The 20,519-nt window shown below is 41.9% G+C and overlaps 5 protein-coding genes across 5 annotated transcripts; 3 read left to right on the top strand and 2 right to left on the bottom strand.

The window, feature by feature from the left end:
• Window positions 1-700: 700 nt before the first annotated feature.
• On the top strand, window positions 701-4,352 carry K441DRAFT_664338 (cutinase transcription factor 1 alpha). Its single transcript, XM_067649339.1, has 10 exons — window positions 701-819; window positions 868-928; window positions 1,104-1,121; window positions 1,189-1,310; window positions 1,386-2,119; window positions 2,179-2,251; window positions 2,312-2,740; window positions 2,786-2,980; window positions 3,033-3,977; window positions 4,104-4,352. The coding sequence occupies exons 1-10, from the start codon at window positions 746-748 to the stop codon at window positions 4,153-4,155; spliced, it is 2,703 nt and encodes a 900-aa protein (XP_067501262.1). The 5' UTR covers window positions 701-745; the 3' UTR covers window positions 4,156-4,352.
• Window positions 4,353-11,764: 7,412 nt separating this feature from the next.
• On the top strand, window positions 11,765-12,321 carry K441DRAFT_573876 (Cdc25 family phosphatase-like protein Ibp1; the record flags this gene model as incomplete). Its single annotated transcript, XM_067644071.1, has 2 exons — window positions 11,765-12,201; window positions 12,258-12,321. 2 exons carry the CDS (start codon window positions 11,765-11,767, stop codon window positions 12,319-12,321), a joined length of 501 nt encoding a protein of 166 aa, XP_067501261.1.
• Window positions 12,322-12,440: 119 nt separating this feature from the next.
• K441DRAFT_688756 (uncharacterized protein) lies at window positions 12,441-12,980 on the bottom strand (the record flags this gene model as incomplete). The annotated part of the gene is made up of 3 exons (XM_067652225.1): window positions 12,441-12,704; window positions 12,782-12,883; window positions 12,918-12,980. 3 exons carry the CDS (start codon window positions 12,978-12,980, stop codon window positions 12,441-12,443), a joined length of 429 nt encoding a protein of 142 aa, XP_067501260.1.
• Window positions 12,981-13,490: 510 nt separating this feature from the next.
• On the bottom strand, window positions 13,491-15,488 carry K441DRAFT_664336 (FMN-linked oxidoreductase). Its single transcript, XM_067649338.1, has one exon. The coding sequence runs from the start codon at window positions 15,376-15,378 to the stop codon at window positions 13,684-13,686; it is 1,695 nt and encodes a 564-aa protein (XP_067501259.1). The 5' UTR covers window positions 15,379-15,488; the 3' UTR covers window positions 13,491-13,683.
• A 3,876-nt stretch (window positions 15,489-19,364) lies between these two features.
• Window positions 19,365-19,756, top strand: K441DRAFT_728630 (uncharacterized protein; the record flags this gene model as incomplete). The annotated part of the gene is made up of 1 exon (XM_067654179.1): window positions 19,365-19,756. A coding segment is annotated over one exon (246 nt), but the record flags the coding sequence as incomplete, so codon positions are not given.
• Between the last annotated feature and the right edge of the window lie 763 nt (window positions 19,757-20,519).

Raw genomic sequence — 20,519 nt, 5'->3', positions numbered from 1 at the left:
TGTTTCAGCGAACCCGGCGCAGGAAGCAAGAACTAGCGGCTGGAAACATTAATGCCGTCAGTATTCCCGGGTTTTCGAAGCAGCAAACTGCAAGAGAATAACGGAGCAAAGTCGCTGGCGAGATGGTATTGAGGGCCCGTTGCGGGCTGATGCCCAGATGCAGCAATGAACATGATGGAAATTCAAATGAATGGAATCGCTCCAATGGCCATCAAGCAACGACGGTATGAAATGTGCTTTCAAAAACGCGCTGGATGTGTTGAACTACTATCCCACATATAACACTAAGGAACCGTACTCAATNCATGCCTCCTAATTGGCCAAATTCTTATCGATAACGTAGGACGATAATTGCGGGTAATGGGATGGAGCTCAAAGAGCCGCAAGATGAAGGATGAGGGCCAGTAGGACAGATTGAACAAAGCACAGTCGAGGCGCCACGAAGACTGGGAATTTTAGGAATGGGAATTAGAAAGCAGATGGGCTCTGGACCTAAAGAACCTTTTTGGGAGGCACAAGCACAAGCAACAAGCAAAGCGGGCTGTCCAGAGTTTCACACCTGCTAACCGCAACGCCCTAAGGCCCCGTGATGCCCCGGTCTTTCTGGTGTTGAATGCCTGTTGATTGTCCCCGTTCAAGCCGACCTGCCTGGGGTTACTGACCACCCACGAGCCCGCCGCCTGTGCTTCTACATATCGCGGCACCGCAACGACCATTTGCTAACCTTCCTGCTGTTCCTGCGACCATGCCGGGCGAGCACAGCTTCATGGCGACGTCCACCCCGCCACAGCCTGCCGCACCTCAAGGCAATCCAGTGCCGTATGCTTCCTTCCAGTCGCATCGTATACTTTCGCTTATAATGTAAAGGAATTCTCAGCAAATAGGTCACCCGTCATTTCGCCGGCAGCGTGCTAGTCGAGCTTGCGAAGTGAGTAGATTTGATCTCGTTGCGTCCTTGTGCCGTCCCGAAGCTATACACACTTTTGGTTTGTCGTTTTGGAGGTTCAGAAGCGTTGGAGGAAGTCGCGATCTTTATCTGCGTGCGATGCCTCGGCACCGAGGTCGTCGTCCGATTCACTTATGCTAATCATCGCCGTCCGTAGACATGCCATGCGCGCAAAGTGAGTAACCCAATTCTCGACGATCGGGCGGCGAGCTTCAGCCTCTCCAACCTCTCACACTTCCTAGGTGCGATGCGATGCGGCAAATCTAGGCGTGCCGTGTACCAACTGCACTGCCTTCTCCATCGAGTGCCGCATTCCCACGCCCAAGCGCAAGAAGACGCAGTCCAAAACGAAGGATGTAGACAGGTACGTTATTTGGAGAGCTCGTTTTTCACGTTGCGCCGTGAGTAGACCGAGGCTGATGTGCAACTCCATTCGCAGTGATCGTGGAGACAGCCAGAATGAAGTGGAAAAGTCCCCAGCGACCGTCGACGGACCGCCTGTGGAAGGATTGGCACCTCAAGATAAAACCACGGTATACAACTCTCCCGATGGAACTCCCTCTACCACTACATCCAACGCCTATGCTGCGCAGCAAGCAACTCACAACGGGACTTATGTACAGTTCATGAAACCGAAGTTTACAAGAGCCCCTATCAAAGAAGCCGGACGAGTCGCATACCTTGGGGAATCCTCGAATCTATCCCTCCTTGTTCACGATCGCTACGGTACGACCGATGTCGTGCACTATCCACTCCCAGAAAACGTACGTGGAGCGAAAGCACGTGTGAACGAGCTGGATAACATGGAGATTGAAATATTACACCAACGGGGTGCGTTCCTATTACCCCCACGGAGCCTATGCGACGAGTTAGTGGAGGCATATTTCAAATGGGTAGCGCCCGTGGTGCCCGTCATCAACCGGAGTCGTTTCATGCGCCAGTATCGGGACTCAAAGAACCCGCCTTCTCTGCTACTACTCCAGGCTATTCTCCTCGCCGGCTCCCGTGTATGTACAAACCCTCAGCTGATGGACTCCAGCGGGTCCACAACTCCAGCGGCTATGACATTTTACAAACGAGCAAAAGCGCTTTACGATGCTAATTATGAGGATGATCGAGTTACTATTGTGCAGTCTGTTATCCTAATGGGATGGTATTGGGAAGGACCAGAGGGTAATATCTGTAACTCATGAGAATCTTGGTTTGACTCTCTCTAACTGACCTCAACGTAGATGTAACGAAAAACGTTTTCTATTGGAGCAGAGTCGGAATTATCGTGGCTCAAGGTTCAGGGATGCATCGAAGGTTAGCTTGCTGGATAGATTGAAATAGCCTAGAGACGTATCAGTCGCTGAACATAACTAGTGTTGAAGGCTCGCAGCTCAGCAGGTCCGACAAGCGACTGTGGAAACGCATTTGGTGGACGTTGTTTTCAAGAGATCGGTCGGTGGCCGTCGCGCTTGGAAGGCCAATGGCTATAAATCCAGAAGACTCAGATGTCGAGATGATATCCGAAGACGATTTTATTGAGGACGATCCAGATCGTCCGGCGGAGTACCCTCCAGATTCTGTTCACGTTCATTTCTTTATAAGCTACGTCAAACTTTGCGAGATCATGGGCCTCGTATTATCACAACAGTACTCTGTGGCGTCTAAGTACCGCCGAACGAACGCTATTGATTTAACTCACAGTGATATGGCACTCGCAGATTGGCTACAACATTGTCCAGCAGATGTACAATGGGATAGATCCCGCCACCACTTCTGGGCAGCTCTATTACACTCAAACTATTAGTATGTTTTATCAAAACAGACCCTGACGATTTCTAATCCATTCAGTACCACCTTATGCCTGCTTCACCGGGCTCACATGCCACCCGCGGGTTCCCCAAAGGCGAATCCTCAGAATGGATTTGTTGCTGAGGAAGCAGCTTATCCGTCTCGTAATATAGCGTACCAAGCTGCTGCAATGATTACTTCGATAATTGAAAATCTACGAGCCCACGATGAGCTCCGCTACACGCCGGCCTTTATGTAAGAGTGTACTCCACTCAAGAGCAGTTTGCTCAACTAACACTTTACATAGTGTGTACAGCTTATTCTCGGCCCTCATAATGCACGTGTATCAGATGCGGTCTTCAAATAAATCGATAGTATCCGCAACTGAGCAACGATTGCAAGTTTGTATGGACGCCCTAAAGGAGGTTTCAAAAGTCTGGTTGGTAGCGAAAATGGTGCATACCCTGTTCGAATCTATCCTCGGGAACAAGCATTTGGAGGAGAGACTCCAGAAAGCTGCTGGAAAGCGTCACCAAAAGAATAAGCAGACAGCGCCACAGCCGCCACCGAAGCCTGTGCAAGAGGCGACCAAACGCAAGTTTGACGATATGGACATTGGTTTCTCGAACGGACCACCCGCTCCTCAAGTATCATATGAGCGCTCGAGACCACAAACGCCGGCTGTTACGCCGTCTCGCGAAATTCCTCAGCAGTCTATGCCAAACATAACTGCAGCATCCCCACACATGCCTCGTCAGAATAGCGACGCATTCATGGGGCCCTCAAGGTCGGGCACCCGCCCAACAACCCCTTTCAATCCTTCATATTCGTACCCAGGTACACCACCAGAGCTCTTCTTGGTCACACGGAACTCGCCAAACATCTCTCAAGAACTCTGGCAAAATTTTCAGCCTGACCAGCTCTTCCCCGCTGACACTCAGGTGAATTTCCCTCAAATCTCTCCTATACAGCATCACAGCCTTGTGGATCCACAACTCTCTCGTCCGCAGCAGCCAATGCCAATACATCCTCATGGCACAAGTATGCAGCCGCAGCACATGCAAACTCCGCACAGTGCCACGATCCCGATGCACTCAGGCATGCACGATCAGAGTGACCCACAAGGATGGGCACAACATATAGACATGATGGCACAGCATCAACATGCAGCTGGCGGTGAGGACACATGGAGCAATAGCAGTAATGGCCGGCATAATCCGATCGTGCCCACGACACTGAACGTGGAGGATTGGTACGTTTTCCTCCAGTCCAATTCCACCAACGACCCCATGGACCTCATCAATCTCTATCATCAACAAGCCGCTTTTAACGGTGGATGATCTTGAGCTGACGATATCGCCTTTTCCTGTACGCATAGGTTTCACTTCTTCGGCATCAACGGTGACGTGACCAGTTTGAACGGATTCTGATCAAACTCTACTTTTCGGGAAATTTTCTCAGGCTCAGACTACTCGGGTAGTGACAGGGCATTAACCCGTCATACGCGGTCCTATCAATATCTTCCTCAATCGGCGTTCTTGCGGAGGGGACCACAACAAAGCCTCTCTGAAGCGGCTGAAACGTTGCAGTCATCGGAATCTTGACGGACGCTACTGTTTTGCGCTGGCTCACCCTTGTTATCTATATTTCTTTACATGTTATTTTTACGGGCAATCACTGGGTTAGAAAATGGGCGGACCTTGCCAAATGTACAGTATCAAAGTCTTTTGGGTATATGTGAGGCGAAAAGATTTCATTGTTAATCGGCCTTTTCGTTTACATCAGACGTGACGGTTTGTCCGAGATGAAGGCCTCGGCAATAGTAACGGCCGCCTAGTTAGTACAACAAGCAGAGAGGTCCTGTAATTTTGGTGAATCAGTGAACCCAGTTCAGATTTTCCATCTATTCGTGCTTTACGCTCGTGGCCTAAGTCGCTATATAATGACACTGTCAAGAAGCTCACTTCTATTATACATTGGTGAACGATGTTGAATAGAAATATCCGCGTCAAAACCGAGGGTGTTTCAGGCACTTCTTTCCCTTATTCCAAAATATACATATAAGCAAATCACCCCATATAGATCAGAAACTTTGACAGTCCATGCAGCCAACCTGAGAAGGGACTATTTGTGTGAGTGTTGAGCTCTTCTCAACCACACCCTTGAATACTTAACGTCGCGGGCCACCTTATGCATAGACCCACCTCGTGCACGCTTTTCCTCACCAAAATATGCCAGGGTGCACCCTTTTATACTGTTGGTAGGCGGGGGGGGGGCCGTGCACAGTGTGGTCGTTATCTCAGCATGCTCAGACCACATGGGACGCCGGATAAATCCGGCCCGATGGCACTAAACCAGTTTAGGCCATCTGTCCCTGTGTAGTCTAAGACACTTTGGCCGACGTTTATAAAGCACGTTGTAATATCCGCATGGCTAATATTACGGATATTTACTTCTTATTCTTATAACAAGTTTAGGCAGCTTAAAAAATCCATTAATTATATACTAGGCTCCGGCGAATTAAATAGTCTATATAAGAAGTCTCCCTACTTTCCCGTTTCTAATATTAATTTTAAAATAGCTATAACGTGGTTTGCTAAAGTAAATAATTAGTAATATCCGCACTAATAATATGTTAATCTTAACTACCCACTCTCTATCTATTATATCCATAATCTAATAATTAAAACCTATTAAGATCTATTTATTATAACGTATTTAAGTCCTCCCTGCCTTTATCTAACCCTTTATTCTCCCTCTACTGCTTTTAAGCGCTATTTACTAATACCTCCATTAAAGTAAATAAGGTAAAAAGGTTATAAACTATAAGCTAGTTAAGTAGATTAATAAGCTAGCAATACGCAATAGGTTGGGGATTATATTAAAATGGATCCCTAGCGGTCTTTACGGCTATATAGCCTATAGAGGGAGCTACCCTAGCTTATAAGCAGCTCTTATAAACTTTAAATAAGTAAGCTAAATAAAGCTATTGCGGAGATATATCTGTACCGCGGTTATATGGAGCAGCTTAAGGCCTTAAGGGTGCTAATATTTAAGCGGCGAGATCTTATACTTATAGTAAAGACGTCTTTTAGTAAGAGTATAATAATGTAAGCACTACTATGTCTTATACCTAATATAGTTGTTATTATTATTCTTTTACTTAACGCGATTAGGTTAGAGTAAGTAAAAAAGATTATAAAGCTACCTTATATTNNACCTATTTATATATANNANAAAANAATATNNGCNNAGCTAATTAAGGATATCCGTATAGGCAGCTATATATATATCCTTATCTCCCTAGAGCTTTTAGTTAGTAATAAGCTATATAAGGTTCTAATAGACCCAATATTTCGTTCCTATATTACCCTTATAGTAGTTAATAAAGTACACCTACTTGCTAATTAGGGAGAGACCTTCTATATAGCGTATATATAACTCTTTAAAGTATATTTAGTCTTAGTTAATAAGCCTTGGTTTATATATACCATAACACTAGACCTATTTACGTTTTAGACTATATATAAGCTGGCTAGGTTTAAACCTAATATATAAGTTATTAAAACCCTAATTAATTGGCCGGAGCTAAAGATTATATGGAGGGTTATAACCGCGCTAGAGAAGAAGGACTTTTAAGCTCTTTACTTTACTATTACTGCTACTCTAGTATATTTGTATACTGCTAGTAATAGTAATTAAGGAGAAGGCGAGCAATTAAGAAGCCGCTTAATATCCGCACAGTAGATATACCGCCAATAGTTTAATCAACTTTAGCTAATTCTAAAGATAATTATCTTCTTTAATTTTAAGGAGTGGATAGCTGCCTGTTATAATATTATTCGTAGCTAGTTAATCTATCGCGGCTATAATGCTGCTGTTGCTAGAGAAGTGGTGTAGAGCTACTATATAACGCTTGCGGATATTAATAAAGACTGCTTATACGCCGAATACGCGCGCCTAACGTCTTAAATTTAAATTTTTGTTGTATTAGATGCAGTAGTACACAGTATAGATATCCTAGATATCTACCGTTCGATCTAATATAGAATGCCTCGCCATAAATCCTATAATATGCTGGCACAGCGGTTTAGCTAGGTAGGCTAAGGAGAAGGCCTTTTAGGCGAAGCAATCTTTATGGTTAAGAGCCGCTGGCGGGGTCCTTATAATGAATTAGGTAGTTCTAAGTATATACAACCTTAGTGTATAGGTAATCTTCGCGTAAGCGCGCTGTGTAATAATATCCGCGAGCGATAAAATATAAAGACTGCGGATATTACGGGCGATGCTTTATCTATAGCATTAGTTAGTACTAAGCAGTTAGTAGATATAAGAAGCGGGCGTAGGTTAAGCCCTAGTAGTTCTATAGTACGCCTACCTAAAAAGCTTATTATACCAACCCTACGCCTAAAGAAGTAGTTAACTAATGCGTAGTTGCGTAGTAAACTGCCGTTTACCCTATAGCGGCTAGTTAATAAGGATTAGGTATGCTTATGAGTAATATAACTTATATACTATAGAGACCCATAGTCTACTATTAGTAAAGACTTATATTATAGTAACTATAACCTAGCAATATTTATAGATTGCAAGTATAATATCCGTACTAGCTATAGTACGGATATTGCGAAAACCCGCCGGGAGCCTATGTTAAGTAATATATAGAAGTGGTTTATATAATAGGCGGAGGCTAGGTATTAGGATATATTATAGACGCCTATAGTTAATTATATTATACTAAATAAGCAGCTTTATCGCCTCTATAATATAGGGTAGGTTCTAGATACGGTATTATTAAGGTAAGTAATGCCTAAGTAGGATCCTAATATCCTCGGTAAGGAGCTTCCGTTCCTTATTAAGCTTTTAGTAAATAAGGAATAAAAGTAGAAATAGAAAGAAATAGGGCAACTCTTAGGTTCTTCTGGGTTAATTATATAGATATTAGAGTGGTTTTCTTAAGCATTAGAGCAGCACGCTGCTATGGATAAGCGCTTATTATAGGCTCTTATATAGGCTTTGCAGGTTTTAGATAGGAGATTTAAAATATTAGCGCTGTGGCAATTAGCGCCTTACTGTGGCGCTAATATATTGTAGGCTAGTTAACAGTCAGCTATAGACCTCTTGCTAATAACTTAGGAAGAGGATATACCTATACCTTTGCCAACTCTTGGGTCTCTAGCTCCTACTCCTCTATTATTACCCTTATACTAGCCGTTAGATATATCTATACCGCTAGTAACCCGCTAGTTAGATACGTCTTTATTAGTACTATAAAGGCGGTTAGCGCGATTAAACAGAGGTAAATATATGTAAAGAGCACTATAGGAAATTAACGGCAACGCTAATTAGTATACAGCGGGCTAATATTAGGCGAGGTTAGTTAATATTAGGTGGGGTTAGCTAATACTAGGTAAGTTTACCTTATATCCGCTAAGCGGATATTATAACTATAGTAGCTAATATTTATTAGGATAACGCCCCCTTTTCCCCTTATACCCTATACCCCTAGTAAGCGCGGCCTAGGAACTAAATAGATTAATTAATTAATAATATTAATTACTTAGGAATATGTACTAGTGCTACTAACTATAGCGGATATTAAACGGTTATAGTAATAGCTTATAGCTAATATCTTGTATTACTTATTAAGCAACTTATATGTAGGTTAAAGCTAGGTTTAAGTAAAGTTAGTAGGGAGTACGAAGCTATCTAGCTTATTATCATTATTATAGAGATTAAGCTCATTAAATACGGCGGAAAGATTACTGCCTAGCTGTAAATTAAACTCGTTAAGGGCAGATTAATTAAGTCGTTTAATACCTAGTTGTAGTAGAGGCGGCGCTTCTATCTTTGCTTGCTGTGCCTAATGGCGGATAATAAAACCTTTGGCAATCGCATTAGCAAGTAATTAAATATCTACTGTAGGAGATTTAACAGTATATTGAGTAGATATCCGTTCGCCAAATATAATCTTAAACTTTATATATAGTGGCCCTATATAATTAGTTATATAAATGCTCCAGCGGAAGAGTAAGTCTAAGTTAAATGTTAAATTGCCACGAGTATGTATAAGCTGCTTTAGCTCCCTATTAAGTAGCTCGTTATCGAGATCTATTAGGTAGTAACTATCCTATTCGCTACGGATATTTACTAAACTATTTACTAGGATAGCTTACTAGAGCTTAGGGAAACAAGTATCTATTAAAGTTAACTAGAAGAAACGTAATATCTTTAGTAGATAGTTCTTATTTTAACTACCTATAAAATAGATATAAATGCGGGGGAGTACGTGGCTAAGTAGGCCAATATCCGCAAGCTTAATGGCGTGCTTAAGGACCTTATACGTCTTTACTAGTTATAAAAAGCGGACATATATTAGAAACTCTGCATTAGTAGGCTTAGAAAGTGTTTATAAGGATATAGTACTACTAGCCTACTTAAGGTGACCCTTTTACTATAGTTCCGCAGGCTAGCTAGTATAGTTAGCCGCCTAAGAGATTTCCTAACCGAAAACCGCTATGCGGATATTCTTAACCACTGCTAATAGACGTTGCGGAGATAGGCTTTTAAGGTACCGCTTAATATCTATAGGCGACTTAGTATTATAAGACTCCTTAATCTAAGTATNGAGNAANNCTANAATANAAGCGTNNAAGCTATAGAGAATTAGCTCCTCTATATAATAAAATAGCGCGCGCTTAGCTGGGATATTTCTTTGACCTAGGTAGTTTATATAGGTATACAGCGTAGAGTACTCTTAGGCTAATTGCTTGCCACTATAGTAATACTGTATAACCATATATAGGTAGTTTAGCTTTAGGTGTTAAAGAGCTAAAATAGGTAGAGCCTAACGCAGGCTATTATAGGCGGATATTAACTTAGTACGTTCTCCCTAATATAACCGAATAAGCTTTACGGTCTTTTAATTACTATAGATTAGAAACAGTCGCTCCTTAAATACTTTATTAGTGCGTTATAGATTTATTTAATAGAGAAAAATGTTGTTTAGTACCTTATAGGTTTTAGATATAGAAGCCTCTTTAGTTATAATAGGTCTTAGGTTAAACCTAGACGTCCGCGTAGCGGGTATTATATTAATAGAAGGCATACGTAGATATTTAAACCGTAGGTTTTTGCTAAGTAATATATTAAGGCCTAGGTACGCCTTTATAATAGCTTTATAGATTAAAGCTATTAAGATTTACTTTTATATCTTATCTTGTAAATTACCTAGAGCCTCTATAATATCTAAAAACTTAATTAAAATATCCGCACGAAGCATACTCTATTAAAGCCTACTATTAGGTATACTTACACTAAAGATAAGCTTACTAGTTATGCGCGAATAGAACGTCCTAGTATCCCTAAGTGTTTGATACTAAACTCGTTAGAGGTAGTTGAAGTTATTATAGATAATAATAGTATTAGAAGCTGCACCTATTAAGCGGATTTTTACCTATATATAGGTTAGTATATACCTATACCGCNGAGATTNTAGGCTAAACCTTAATTCNTAGGCTATNNGCTCCTTCTGCCNGTTTAAANTANTATAACTATTAATTAATCTAAGCCTATAGAGTATAGAAAGCACGCGGCGCTTAATACCGTTAGCTTAAAGATATATTCCTAGCAGCTATAGGATATAGTTTATGGAGTTTTATAAAAGGCTAAATATAAGCGTAGAAGCTATTAAAACCGCACGGCCTTTATATAGAGAATATTTACGTTAACTCTCTTAATATGCTATAATTATATGCTTTAGTATAGGTGCGTAAATCTTTACGGCTTAATAGCACTGCCTAAGGTTAAGCTACTTAATATCCGCATATTGGTTAAAGCTGCTAAATAGTAACTCTTTCTCCCTTAGCTCTTTAAGCTCTCCCTAGATAGTAAGAGTAACACTAGTACCTACTATACCGCGCTTCTCTATCTCTTTAGTATAGATATTTAGGATATCAGCATTCTTTAGGAGTTTATTAAGAAGCTCCCTTACTTTTTTTTTCTTTAGTGCCTTGTGTAAACCTTTAGCTATTATAATCTATTTAAGCGCTAGGTCTCCTATAGATATCCGCTATAGCCTAAGATAGTTAATAATTACCTAAACCTTCTCTGTAGCGGATATCTTCTTAGCGGATATTGCGGATATTATAGGTATTTTATTAACTTCTGCTTCTTTATCCTCTTGGGGATCTATATAGTTTGGTAGTAGTAAGTAGGCTATTAAGGACCGCTATTAAGCTGCGGATAGTAATAGGGGAGATAATAGGGGAGATAATAGGGGAGATAATAGGGGTGGGATAAGACGGCTGATGCCCTCGGGCACTATATCCGCTGTATCTCTTAATCCTCTAGTGGTATTAATTAATAGAGAGGGTAGTTTATTATTAAAAGCTTGAGAAGACTAGCTCCTACTAAATGAAATAAAGGGGTTTCTTTAACGCCTTTTAGATGCGCCTATAGCTGGTAGTTGGTTCTAGAAAATCTATTAATTAGAGAGCTAATTAAGGTAATTTTAATATAGGTATTGACAGGATAATAGACGTGGCGGTTGCTTATATTAATTTCGTTAAAGTTAATGGTTTACCTCATATAAATAAACCGGCTTGGCTTCCAAAAGCTTACCAAAGTAGCTCAGACTAAGAAACAGATAGATTGATCGAATAGGTTAGCTTGCGGATATTCGATTATCCGCGCAGCGGATATTTATCTGTTTCTTAGTCTGAGCATGCTGAGTCAAGTGTGGTCGGTTACGTTAACCGTGCACGTGCTAATCTAACTAAGTTTAGTTGAAATTCAACTAGTTACGGAGCGTCTGATTTATGAGATAATAACTAGGCACTGCCTGTATCATACATCAAGTCCAAATCAAGATGCCTATTGAGTAATACGCCTTCGAGACCGACAACCTCAAACATCATATTTAAATTGTGCCCTATTACCCCGCACTCGGAATCTACCCACGCTTTACACCCCGCATTTGCGTACATGGACGCTTTCCGCCTATATTCATACTACCAAATTAAACCAAACCACTCCGTCATGTCTGACATTACGATCTCGAACCTACAGTACATAACACGGGAAGAACTCTCTGCGCAGCTCCTCCAACCCGGCACAATATCAAGCAACAGTCTCACCTCACCCTCCTCCATGGCTATCATTGACGTCCGGGACAGCGACCACATCGGCGGCCACATAAGAGGAAGCGCGCATGTTCCATCCTCTCAGTTAGACTATAAAGTACCCGAACTAGTACGGACGCTGAAAGATAAAGAGGTAGTTGTGTTCCATTGCGCGTTGAGTCAGCAACGCGGGCCTAGTGCTGCATTACGGTATATGAGAGAAAGGAAGAGGTTGCTTGCAATGACTGCGAAAGGAGCGGTGAGAGAGGATAGCGAAGATAGTAACGGGAAGGTAGAGAGTCCGGGGCAGAAGGTCTTGGTACTGGAGGGTGGGTTTGTGAAATGGCAGGAGAAGTAAGTCGCTGTTATCGACCTGCTTAGTGAATATTATCTAATTTGCGTGCTTTTAGGTATAGCGAAGATAAGCGACTAACGGATGCTTATGAGAAGGATATTTGGGAGTTTGGTTATTGAAGAGATTCCTACGGAATAGTACTTAGGCGATTAGATGTTATGGTGCTACGGTATACCCAAGGATACGAAGTTCGAAACCCAAAGCTATATAGCTATACGAAAATTCATGCGGAAAGTCATCAAAGTTTTGCCGCTTTCCAATTGGACTCCCTTTTCTCCACAAATGCGCGAACACCTTCATTTACGTTCTCTCCGGCCAGAAGCTTTGGATACCATATTTCCTGCCACAATCTTGTTCCCTCCTCAGCACCAAACCCCTCCCAGCCCATCTTTATGCCTTCCCTACTAACAGTAATAGCATCCTGGCTGTTCTCAACATTCATGTGTGCCATATCCACAACGCCCTGAACCGCATCATTCACGACCTTATTGACCAAACCCCACTCCGCTGCTTCTTTTGTAGTAAACACCCTACCAATTAAGCACATTTCTATAGCTCTTGCCGCCCAATTGTTCGTACTAGTCTTGGTAAGGCACCGGCAATGGCAACCACCCCTCTCTTTACTTCAGGTAACGCAAAGGTCGTGGATGGAGAGGCGATAACAATGTCGCAGTTTATGATCTCACAGCCGCCACCGAAGCATATTGCTATTCACTGCAGCGATGGTAGGCTTCAGGCCCGTTCGTTGAGAGAAGCCACCGAAACCTGAGGCGGGCATGGGCGAGGAGCCGAGGACTGATTCAGCGTATCCTATTCTAAACGACAGCGAGTATATCTTACAGCGCTTCCCACTAAGATTGTCTAGGGATAGGGATTCCATCTACGTACCTTTAAGATTCGCGCCTGTGCAGAATGCCCTTCCATCTCCAGTAACTATCCCCGCGTTAAGTCCCGCCTCGCCATCTGGCCATTTCCAGACCCGATCAAGCTCAGCGTGCCCTTCTATGTTAGTGCAATTGAGCTGCTTTGGCCGGTTGAGAGTAACAAGCAGTATGTTTGCTGCCGGATGGGACAGGACCGCGTGCTTCGTGGGAGGAGAGCTTCTGGAGAACTTAAGGGTCTAATTAATTGGAGCATTTGCTTTAGCTTGGACTAAGGTAGGAGAGCCTATATCGAGCGACTAGGGAGCATAAAAGCCCCATTGCAGCAGCCTATCGTTAACGCTTCATGGAGAGTTTGGGTGTTCCCCTCGAACCATCAAATCACCCACTTTATGAAATATCGTCTAACTTTGCCAATTTAATGCGCATATATATCAAGTGATTGAATATATATATGTTGGCTTTACTTTATAAAGTGAGAGCGTCGTATATCTATAACAATAGCGGTTGCACTAAAACTTCTCTATAACACTATAGCGTATACCATAGGTATATACTATATAACCCATATATAGGCGTTATATATACTAATATAGGAGTCTACCTCTTTCGTATCTCGTCCCTCATTTCACCTTTAACCCTGCTTATTGTGCCCGCTCCAGAATAGATCATTGCTGTGTATATCATTGCTACACTAGCGCCAGCATTGAGAATTTCTACGGCTTGTTTGCCGTTTGTAATTCCGCCAGTTGCAAATATGACTTTAGAGTTTCGGGATGATAGGCTTGCGGCAATAGGGCTCCCGGGTGTGAATTCTGAGGGGGTATTAGGACTGACTGGCAGATTCACAGTGTCTAGCTCCGAGTTTCGACCTAAGCTACCTTTAATGAGACTGGTTTCCGACTTGAGTTGGTCGGACTCTATCTTCCCAATTAGAGGGCTTTCGATCGAGTCTCCGGATGGTAGGCCGGTAATGGGTTTCTCGGATTGTGGTGATGTAGAAGAATCAATTCTTGGGCCCTGGTCTAGGGTGCTACGATACCGCTTGACCAACGAAAGAGTCCGCTCGAACATCTGCGGACCAGAATATCCTCCCTGCTCTGAAAGTAGACTTGACTCCATTGATGGCATAATGTAACCCTTTGGAATAGGATCTGGCCGTTTCTTGGTTGTGTTACCGACAATCACTCCATCAATACCGGAATCCCAAACAGCCTCACAGATGCCAGAAATTTGACTTTCAGAGTCTTCGTCTGGACTGACTTTGACCATTACAACAGGCTTTATTTTCCTGTCAACTTCCTTTACAGCCTGAACAACGCCAGTTAATATTTGGGTTAGTGGCCCGACATTCTGTAGCGATCGAAGTCCTGGTGTATTCGGACTGGAAACATTGACGACAATGATATCTGCGTACTTTCCTAAGTGCTTGACACAGTACACGTAATCTCCTTTAACGGCTTCAAGATCCTGATCTGGCGTGTTCTTGTTCTTTGCAATTTGTACGGCCATGAGCCTTCCGGGTGTCAGCGATCCTGGGGGCACTCCAGCCTCCCCATCCAGCACAATCCGCTCAGCTTCCTCATCAATGCCCAAGCCCATCTTGTAGGCAAACTCCCTCACTCGTTGCCGTAGTCTCATAGCTACATAATCCGCCCCTTCCGAGTTGAGCCCATAGCGATTGATGAGAGCATTCTGAGACGGTATTCGAAAAACCCTTGGTTTCGGATTCCCTTCCTGTGGCAGGGGTGTGACTCCACCAACTTCAACAATTGCAGGGCCAAGCGCAAGAAGAGGGGACGGTAACTCTGCATTTTTGTCAATTCCTGCAGATGTGCCAATAGGGTTATCCAAAGTATGTCCAAAAATCTCGACATGAAGGTCTCCAGCGCCATCTGGATTGCCCCGCTCCCGAGGGTTGAGCCCGAAGCTGTATAATGCTTTCAATACCGCTGTGCCTGCATGGTGCGCTTCCTCGGCATCGAAATATATCATTCGTAGGGCTGGTACAACAAGCCACTGGTGGAAGCTAGCCCTGGTGTCGGTAATATAAAGATATCCAAATCCCAAAACCAGCACAATCGAGGCCCCATAAAAAATATTTTTCAGGCGGGTGACAATCGAACGGCTATTGGTGGCAACATCTTGCGCTGTAGAGGCATATCGAGGTGTGATGTTGCGAATCGGGCTTCCGTGTCTTATTAGAGATAGAGTTGGTCGATGGTGAATGTGAAGGGAGGATTGTCGGCAGTGCAGAAGCGATTGCGAAGCCCGTGCTAGCACTACCTTGCTCATAATGTTTAAGCAGTCAGCTGATGACCTATAATAGTTATGCCGCCACACGTAGGCTTCTATCGTGGAGGGTTGAAACCGAGTTGAGAGCTTCTGCACATGCGTGCCTGGCAATACAGATCGATTTCAAGGTAACGTAAGTTAGGGGGTTATGACGGTGTCGGTAGTTCCGACGGATTTTGGAACACCAAAATACTGCCAAATGCCAAAACCACCACCAATTTGCAGCAAAAAGCATCAGAAAATATTATATTATTAAAAAGCCGTAAATATATATGGGAGAAGCTCTATATCGACTTTTTGTAGTATAGCAGCCAGCCAATTACTCCAAGAGGCCTGCATAAGTCCGAATTCGCGGCCCAAATTCCTTATCTGACACCTCACTATCGCTAGAGGAGCTATCTTCATTAATATCCGCATCAGGAAGCTTATCTAGAAGCTTATCTACTTAAGTAGCTGCCTCCTTAGCTCTCTTAGAGGCGGCAAGAAGGTCCTTATAGTGAGCAGAGGTAATAGATGCAGCAGCAATTAACTCCTCTGTAACGGAACCTTGTAGCAAGAACTACGATGGGCTCGTTATTGGGCTAGGTGTGTAGGTGATGTGAGTTAAAGTCAACAACGTAATAACAACTAGTGGAGTGGTTGCCCAACAGATTAACTCCAATTGTATTCTGAGAATCACTACAAGGAAGGAACTATCTAGGTAGGGACTGAGGGTCCTTAAATACACAACCGTACTCCTATGAAATCCTTCTTGTACGTGATGTACGTGTGCTCTGTCTGCTCTGTCACGGATCACACAGATCCTACAGATCATACAGATCACCCCACGTGACCTCGGTTACCATTCCTCGTCACATGGCTCTATCGGCTCCATCCTGGACCGTGCTTGAATCAACCAACTAGCTTCTTCCGTTTCTTCTCCAAGTAGTCGTAACATCGTACTTAAAGCGTCCGTAACATCCTCAGCTTGTTTTTAAAGCCGTTTAGCAGCATCTTATATAGATATCGCTTCCTCTACTACCCAATTAAGCGCATATAGAGAGTCCTCTGTAAGCTTTTTATTGTATATACTAGATACGGTATTAGCAGCCTTCTATATCTTCTTTACCACCTTTCCTGCCTTACTGGCCTCCCTCTGGTGTTAATTAGCAACCTTCTTAAGCTTTACGGCGGCTATACGGGCTTCTTTCCAAGCTTCTAGTTGTTCTTTTACAACTATAGCAGCAGTTTAGCGCTAAATCTTTGCCTAATCTTGTGCAATCTTAGCCTGCTTCTTATCTTCCTTAGCAATACTCTTAGTATCAGCAATAGCTTACATTGCTTAAGTAGTAAGTACTAATGCGGTAGAGAGTACGGTACGCTTCCTCTACTTCTTCTTATTTCTCTCTATAGTATTATTATAAAGCTTAGCAGCTTCTACCTCCATTAACTCTATACCCTCTTCTAACAATTATAGCCGCTGTATAAGCTTACTAATAACTACCTTAGCCGCTTTAGGTGTAGTTTTGGGGTAAAGGATTATATAAGCGTATTAAGCTTAATTATTATAGGATTAGGGCATATAAGGATATAAAGGAGAGGATAAAAGCGTTACTAGTGCATTAATAGGTAGTAGAGTAGATGGTTACTAAGATAAAGGCGTTCTACTATAGCGATTTAGAGCTCGTTTAGGGTTATAAGGTAGGAGGCCGGCTGCTTTAAAAGCACTATTAATTAACTTAGTGGTATATACTTGGGGCCGAATCTCGCCAAGAATCTTTAGAAACCACTCCCTGTTAATACTAGTAACTCCTTCTACTATATACTTATCGACTTTAGATAAATAAAGACGCTTAAGAACTAAAAATATAACCAAATTAAGAGGCTAGAGAAAGTGGATAGAATATAGTAGTAAGCAAATTGGAATAATTTTATACGCCTAGCAGAACTCTACAAAGTTAATATTTACGTGGCTACTATGGCCGTCCATAATAAGAAGTCGATAGCTATAGTGTTAAGAGTCTTCTTTATCTTCTTAATAAGCCTACCAAGCCTTAGTTCGTTAAGTATATTGCTTAAAATATTGCAGCCATTTTATGCCGAGCTCTTAATTTAACTAGCCATTTTCTAATATTCTAATTGTACACTCGCCTACAGCCTCTATAGCTTCCTGCTATAGCAAAGCTGTATACTAGCGTCCTTGGAAAATAATAAACGGTGGTATTGTTTGGCCATGCATCCCAATCCCATTAATCTGCAATACCTACTCTCTTAATCTATTAATCGTCTTAAAATTAACGAGACTACCTCGCAGTACTACTACTTTAGTACTATAGGCAAAGCCTATAGCGTAGCTAGTCTCATCCATGTTCCAAACGTCTAATTCGGCGACGTTATACTAAGTCTTAGCGGTGGTGTAGTCTTTAAAGAACTGCTATACGCGGGCTAGATTATTGCCAGTAAGAGCTTATTCCGTAGCAAGAGAACGTACGTAATAAGTACGTAGCTCTTTCTACCGTTTTAGGAACTAATATATCTATATTCTGCTTAAAGGATCAACTAAGATATAACGTGGAAGGATAGTAGATTCGCGTTAAAGTATAAGGGTGGCAATGGTGCGAATAGTGCGATATTAATATAGAAATCTAGCTTAAGTAAGGTAAATACAATGTTAAACTATCGCATCCTCACCGGCAGGACTTATACGATATTAGTTGGTGTGGGCGACTTAATGGGACCTCTGCTTTCCACTAAGGCGATAACGAAATGTATTTAGATTAATATTATATACTTTTGCGCAGCCTTCCTTACTTTTATAATAACCGAGCTTATAGGCCTTAATAGCTAGCTATATCTTCTCTTCTGTATTAGGAGCTTAAGGCCAACAAGGCATAATTAGTAAGGTTGGTGGTGGAGGTAATTATTAAGGAAGTATTGAAAATGAGGCTGGTTAAAAGGTGCGGCAGTATATCTAGTTAGGAAGGCGGTCAGCCCAACCAGGCAGGCGGTAGGAAAATCCGTCGGAACTACCGACACCGTCATAACCCCCTAACTTACGTTATCGGTCGGGGTTAACGGGTTAGCCACCCAGACGAGACAGCCACCCACTCGAGATAGTGCACGGACCTCCTACCAAAATCAAAATCAAAACATCAAAATACTCCTTTTACCACACCACCACTATGTCCTCTACCACCCCTAAATCGCTATCGCTTAGTAAGGAAGATCGTATGCAAATTGTTCTTCAATCATTAGAAGCCAATCCTGACCTATCTGGCCGTGAGCTTGCCAAAATATACAACCTATCGCCTTCTTCTATTTACCACCGTCGTAACGGCCGCTAATTAAGCAAGGAGTATCACCAAAAGCTTTAAAAGCTCTCGGTTATTAAGGAGTCCTCTCTAGTTAAATAGATTAATATAATAGGAGCTTAGGGTTAGCCACCTTAAATTTAACACCTTAAATTAATAGCTAAAAGTATCCTTACTGTAAAGAAGTGTCCTCTAAAGCTTAGTTAATACTAGTATAAAAACTTCCTTACCCAACACCTAGAGCTTTAAGCTTAATTTGCCTAAGGCCTTAATTAAAAGTAAAAGGATTCTAAGGATCTAAATATTATTAAGGAATAGTTTAGCCTCTATAAAGCTACCGTTACTAAGTATACGATTCCCCTAAGCGATTAATATAATATAGATGAGAAAGGAATTGCGATAGGGGCAGGCGATAAGGTTAAGGTGCTTATTCCTTAATTAGAGGCTTAAGCCTTTATTACAGAGCCAGGCAATCGCAATTAGGTGTCTATTATTAAGTGTATATTAGGAGGTTAATATTAATTACCTTTTTACCTTATATTTTAAGGGAAACAAGTATAACGATCTTGGATATTACCCGAACTTAATTATAAGACAGTTATTTAAGTAAGCGATTTAGGGTAGACAAATTCAGATATTGCAGTTAATTAGTTAAAACACTTTAATTAATATATAAAGCCACGACTCTAAGAAATCTATTACTTATTAATTCTTAACGGATATAAGAGCCACGTGTTAATACAGTTCGCTAAGTATTGCGAGACTTATAAGATTATCCCCCTCTATCTACTACCTTATTTAACACACCTACTTCAACCCCTAAATATTGGTATATTTAGTCCTTTGGCAAGAGCTTATAAAAAGCGCCTTTACGACTTTACGTTTTATGGAGCTGTTAATATTACTAAGCCTAAGTTCCTTAAGTATTACCAAGCTGCATAATATAAAGCTATATCACCTATAAATATAGTAAGTATATGGCGAGCAACAGGCCTTCTACCGTTTAATCCTTTAGTTGTTTTATAAAAGATTAAGCTAATAGCTTAGCTAACGGCTTAGCCAACGACTCCTTATATAAGCTTTACGGACAAGAACGGCCATCGATTTAATATACCTATGTCTCCTTCTATAGAGAAGAAACTTACGGCTATATTTAGGCAGCTTTTACAAGGTATATTACCCTTTTATTCTAAAGTTATATATAATATTTAGCAGTTTACCTTAAGTGCAGTAGCTGATAATATAATCCTTAAGCGAATAAATTAAGAGCTTCTTGAAAAGTAAAAGAAGCAGCGTTACAGTAAGACAAAAGCTGCATATGGGAAGGCGCGAGTTCTATCTGTGGCTGAGGCTTAAAAGAAGAACAAGGAAAAGCTTTAAAAGGAGCAGGAAGAGACTATAGTAAAGGAAAGGAGGGCTGTATTATAAGGAGTTATTACCTTTGCAAAGAAGGTTTGGAAGGAACTACTAATGGATTATAGTGTATTTATGTAATAGATTTGGGTTATTGATTTTGATATCAAATTGATCTTGATTTTCTGGTCCGTGCACTGTCTCGAGTGGGTGGCTGTCTCGTCTGGGTGGCTAACCCGTTACAGTCGTTTACGAAATATCGGTAAAAATTCGCCAAGCCGAAAAATTCGCATCGCACCTTACAGTGCATTGCACGACCAGCTTCCCCCCCCCTCCTTTAGCGAGCGCTACGAAATTTCAAATTCGGTACGCGCATCCAATCTCGCCTGACTGCCACCAACTGTACATAGTAATTGTAGCGAACGGCTGTGGCTACACGCAAGGACCTTTTTGGTTGCCATAGAGAATCGCCTTGGTTGGCCAGGAGAACCAAAATTG

This window comes from Cenococcum geophilum, assembly GCF_001692895.1.
Source record: "Cenococcum geophilum 1.58 unplaced genomic scaffold K441scaffold_37, whole genome shotgun sequence".
NCBI classification, from domain to species: domain Eukaryota; kingdom Fungi; phylum Ascomycota; class Dothideomycetes; order Gloniales; family Gloniaceae; genus Cenococcum; species Cenococcum geophilum.
This window is presented reverse-complemented; position numbering and strand designations above follow the sequence as displayed.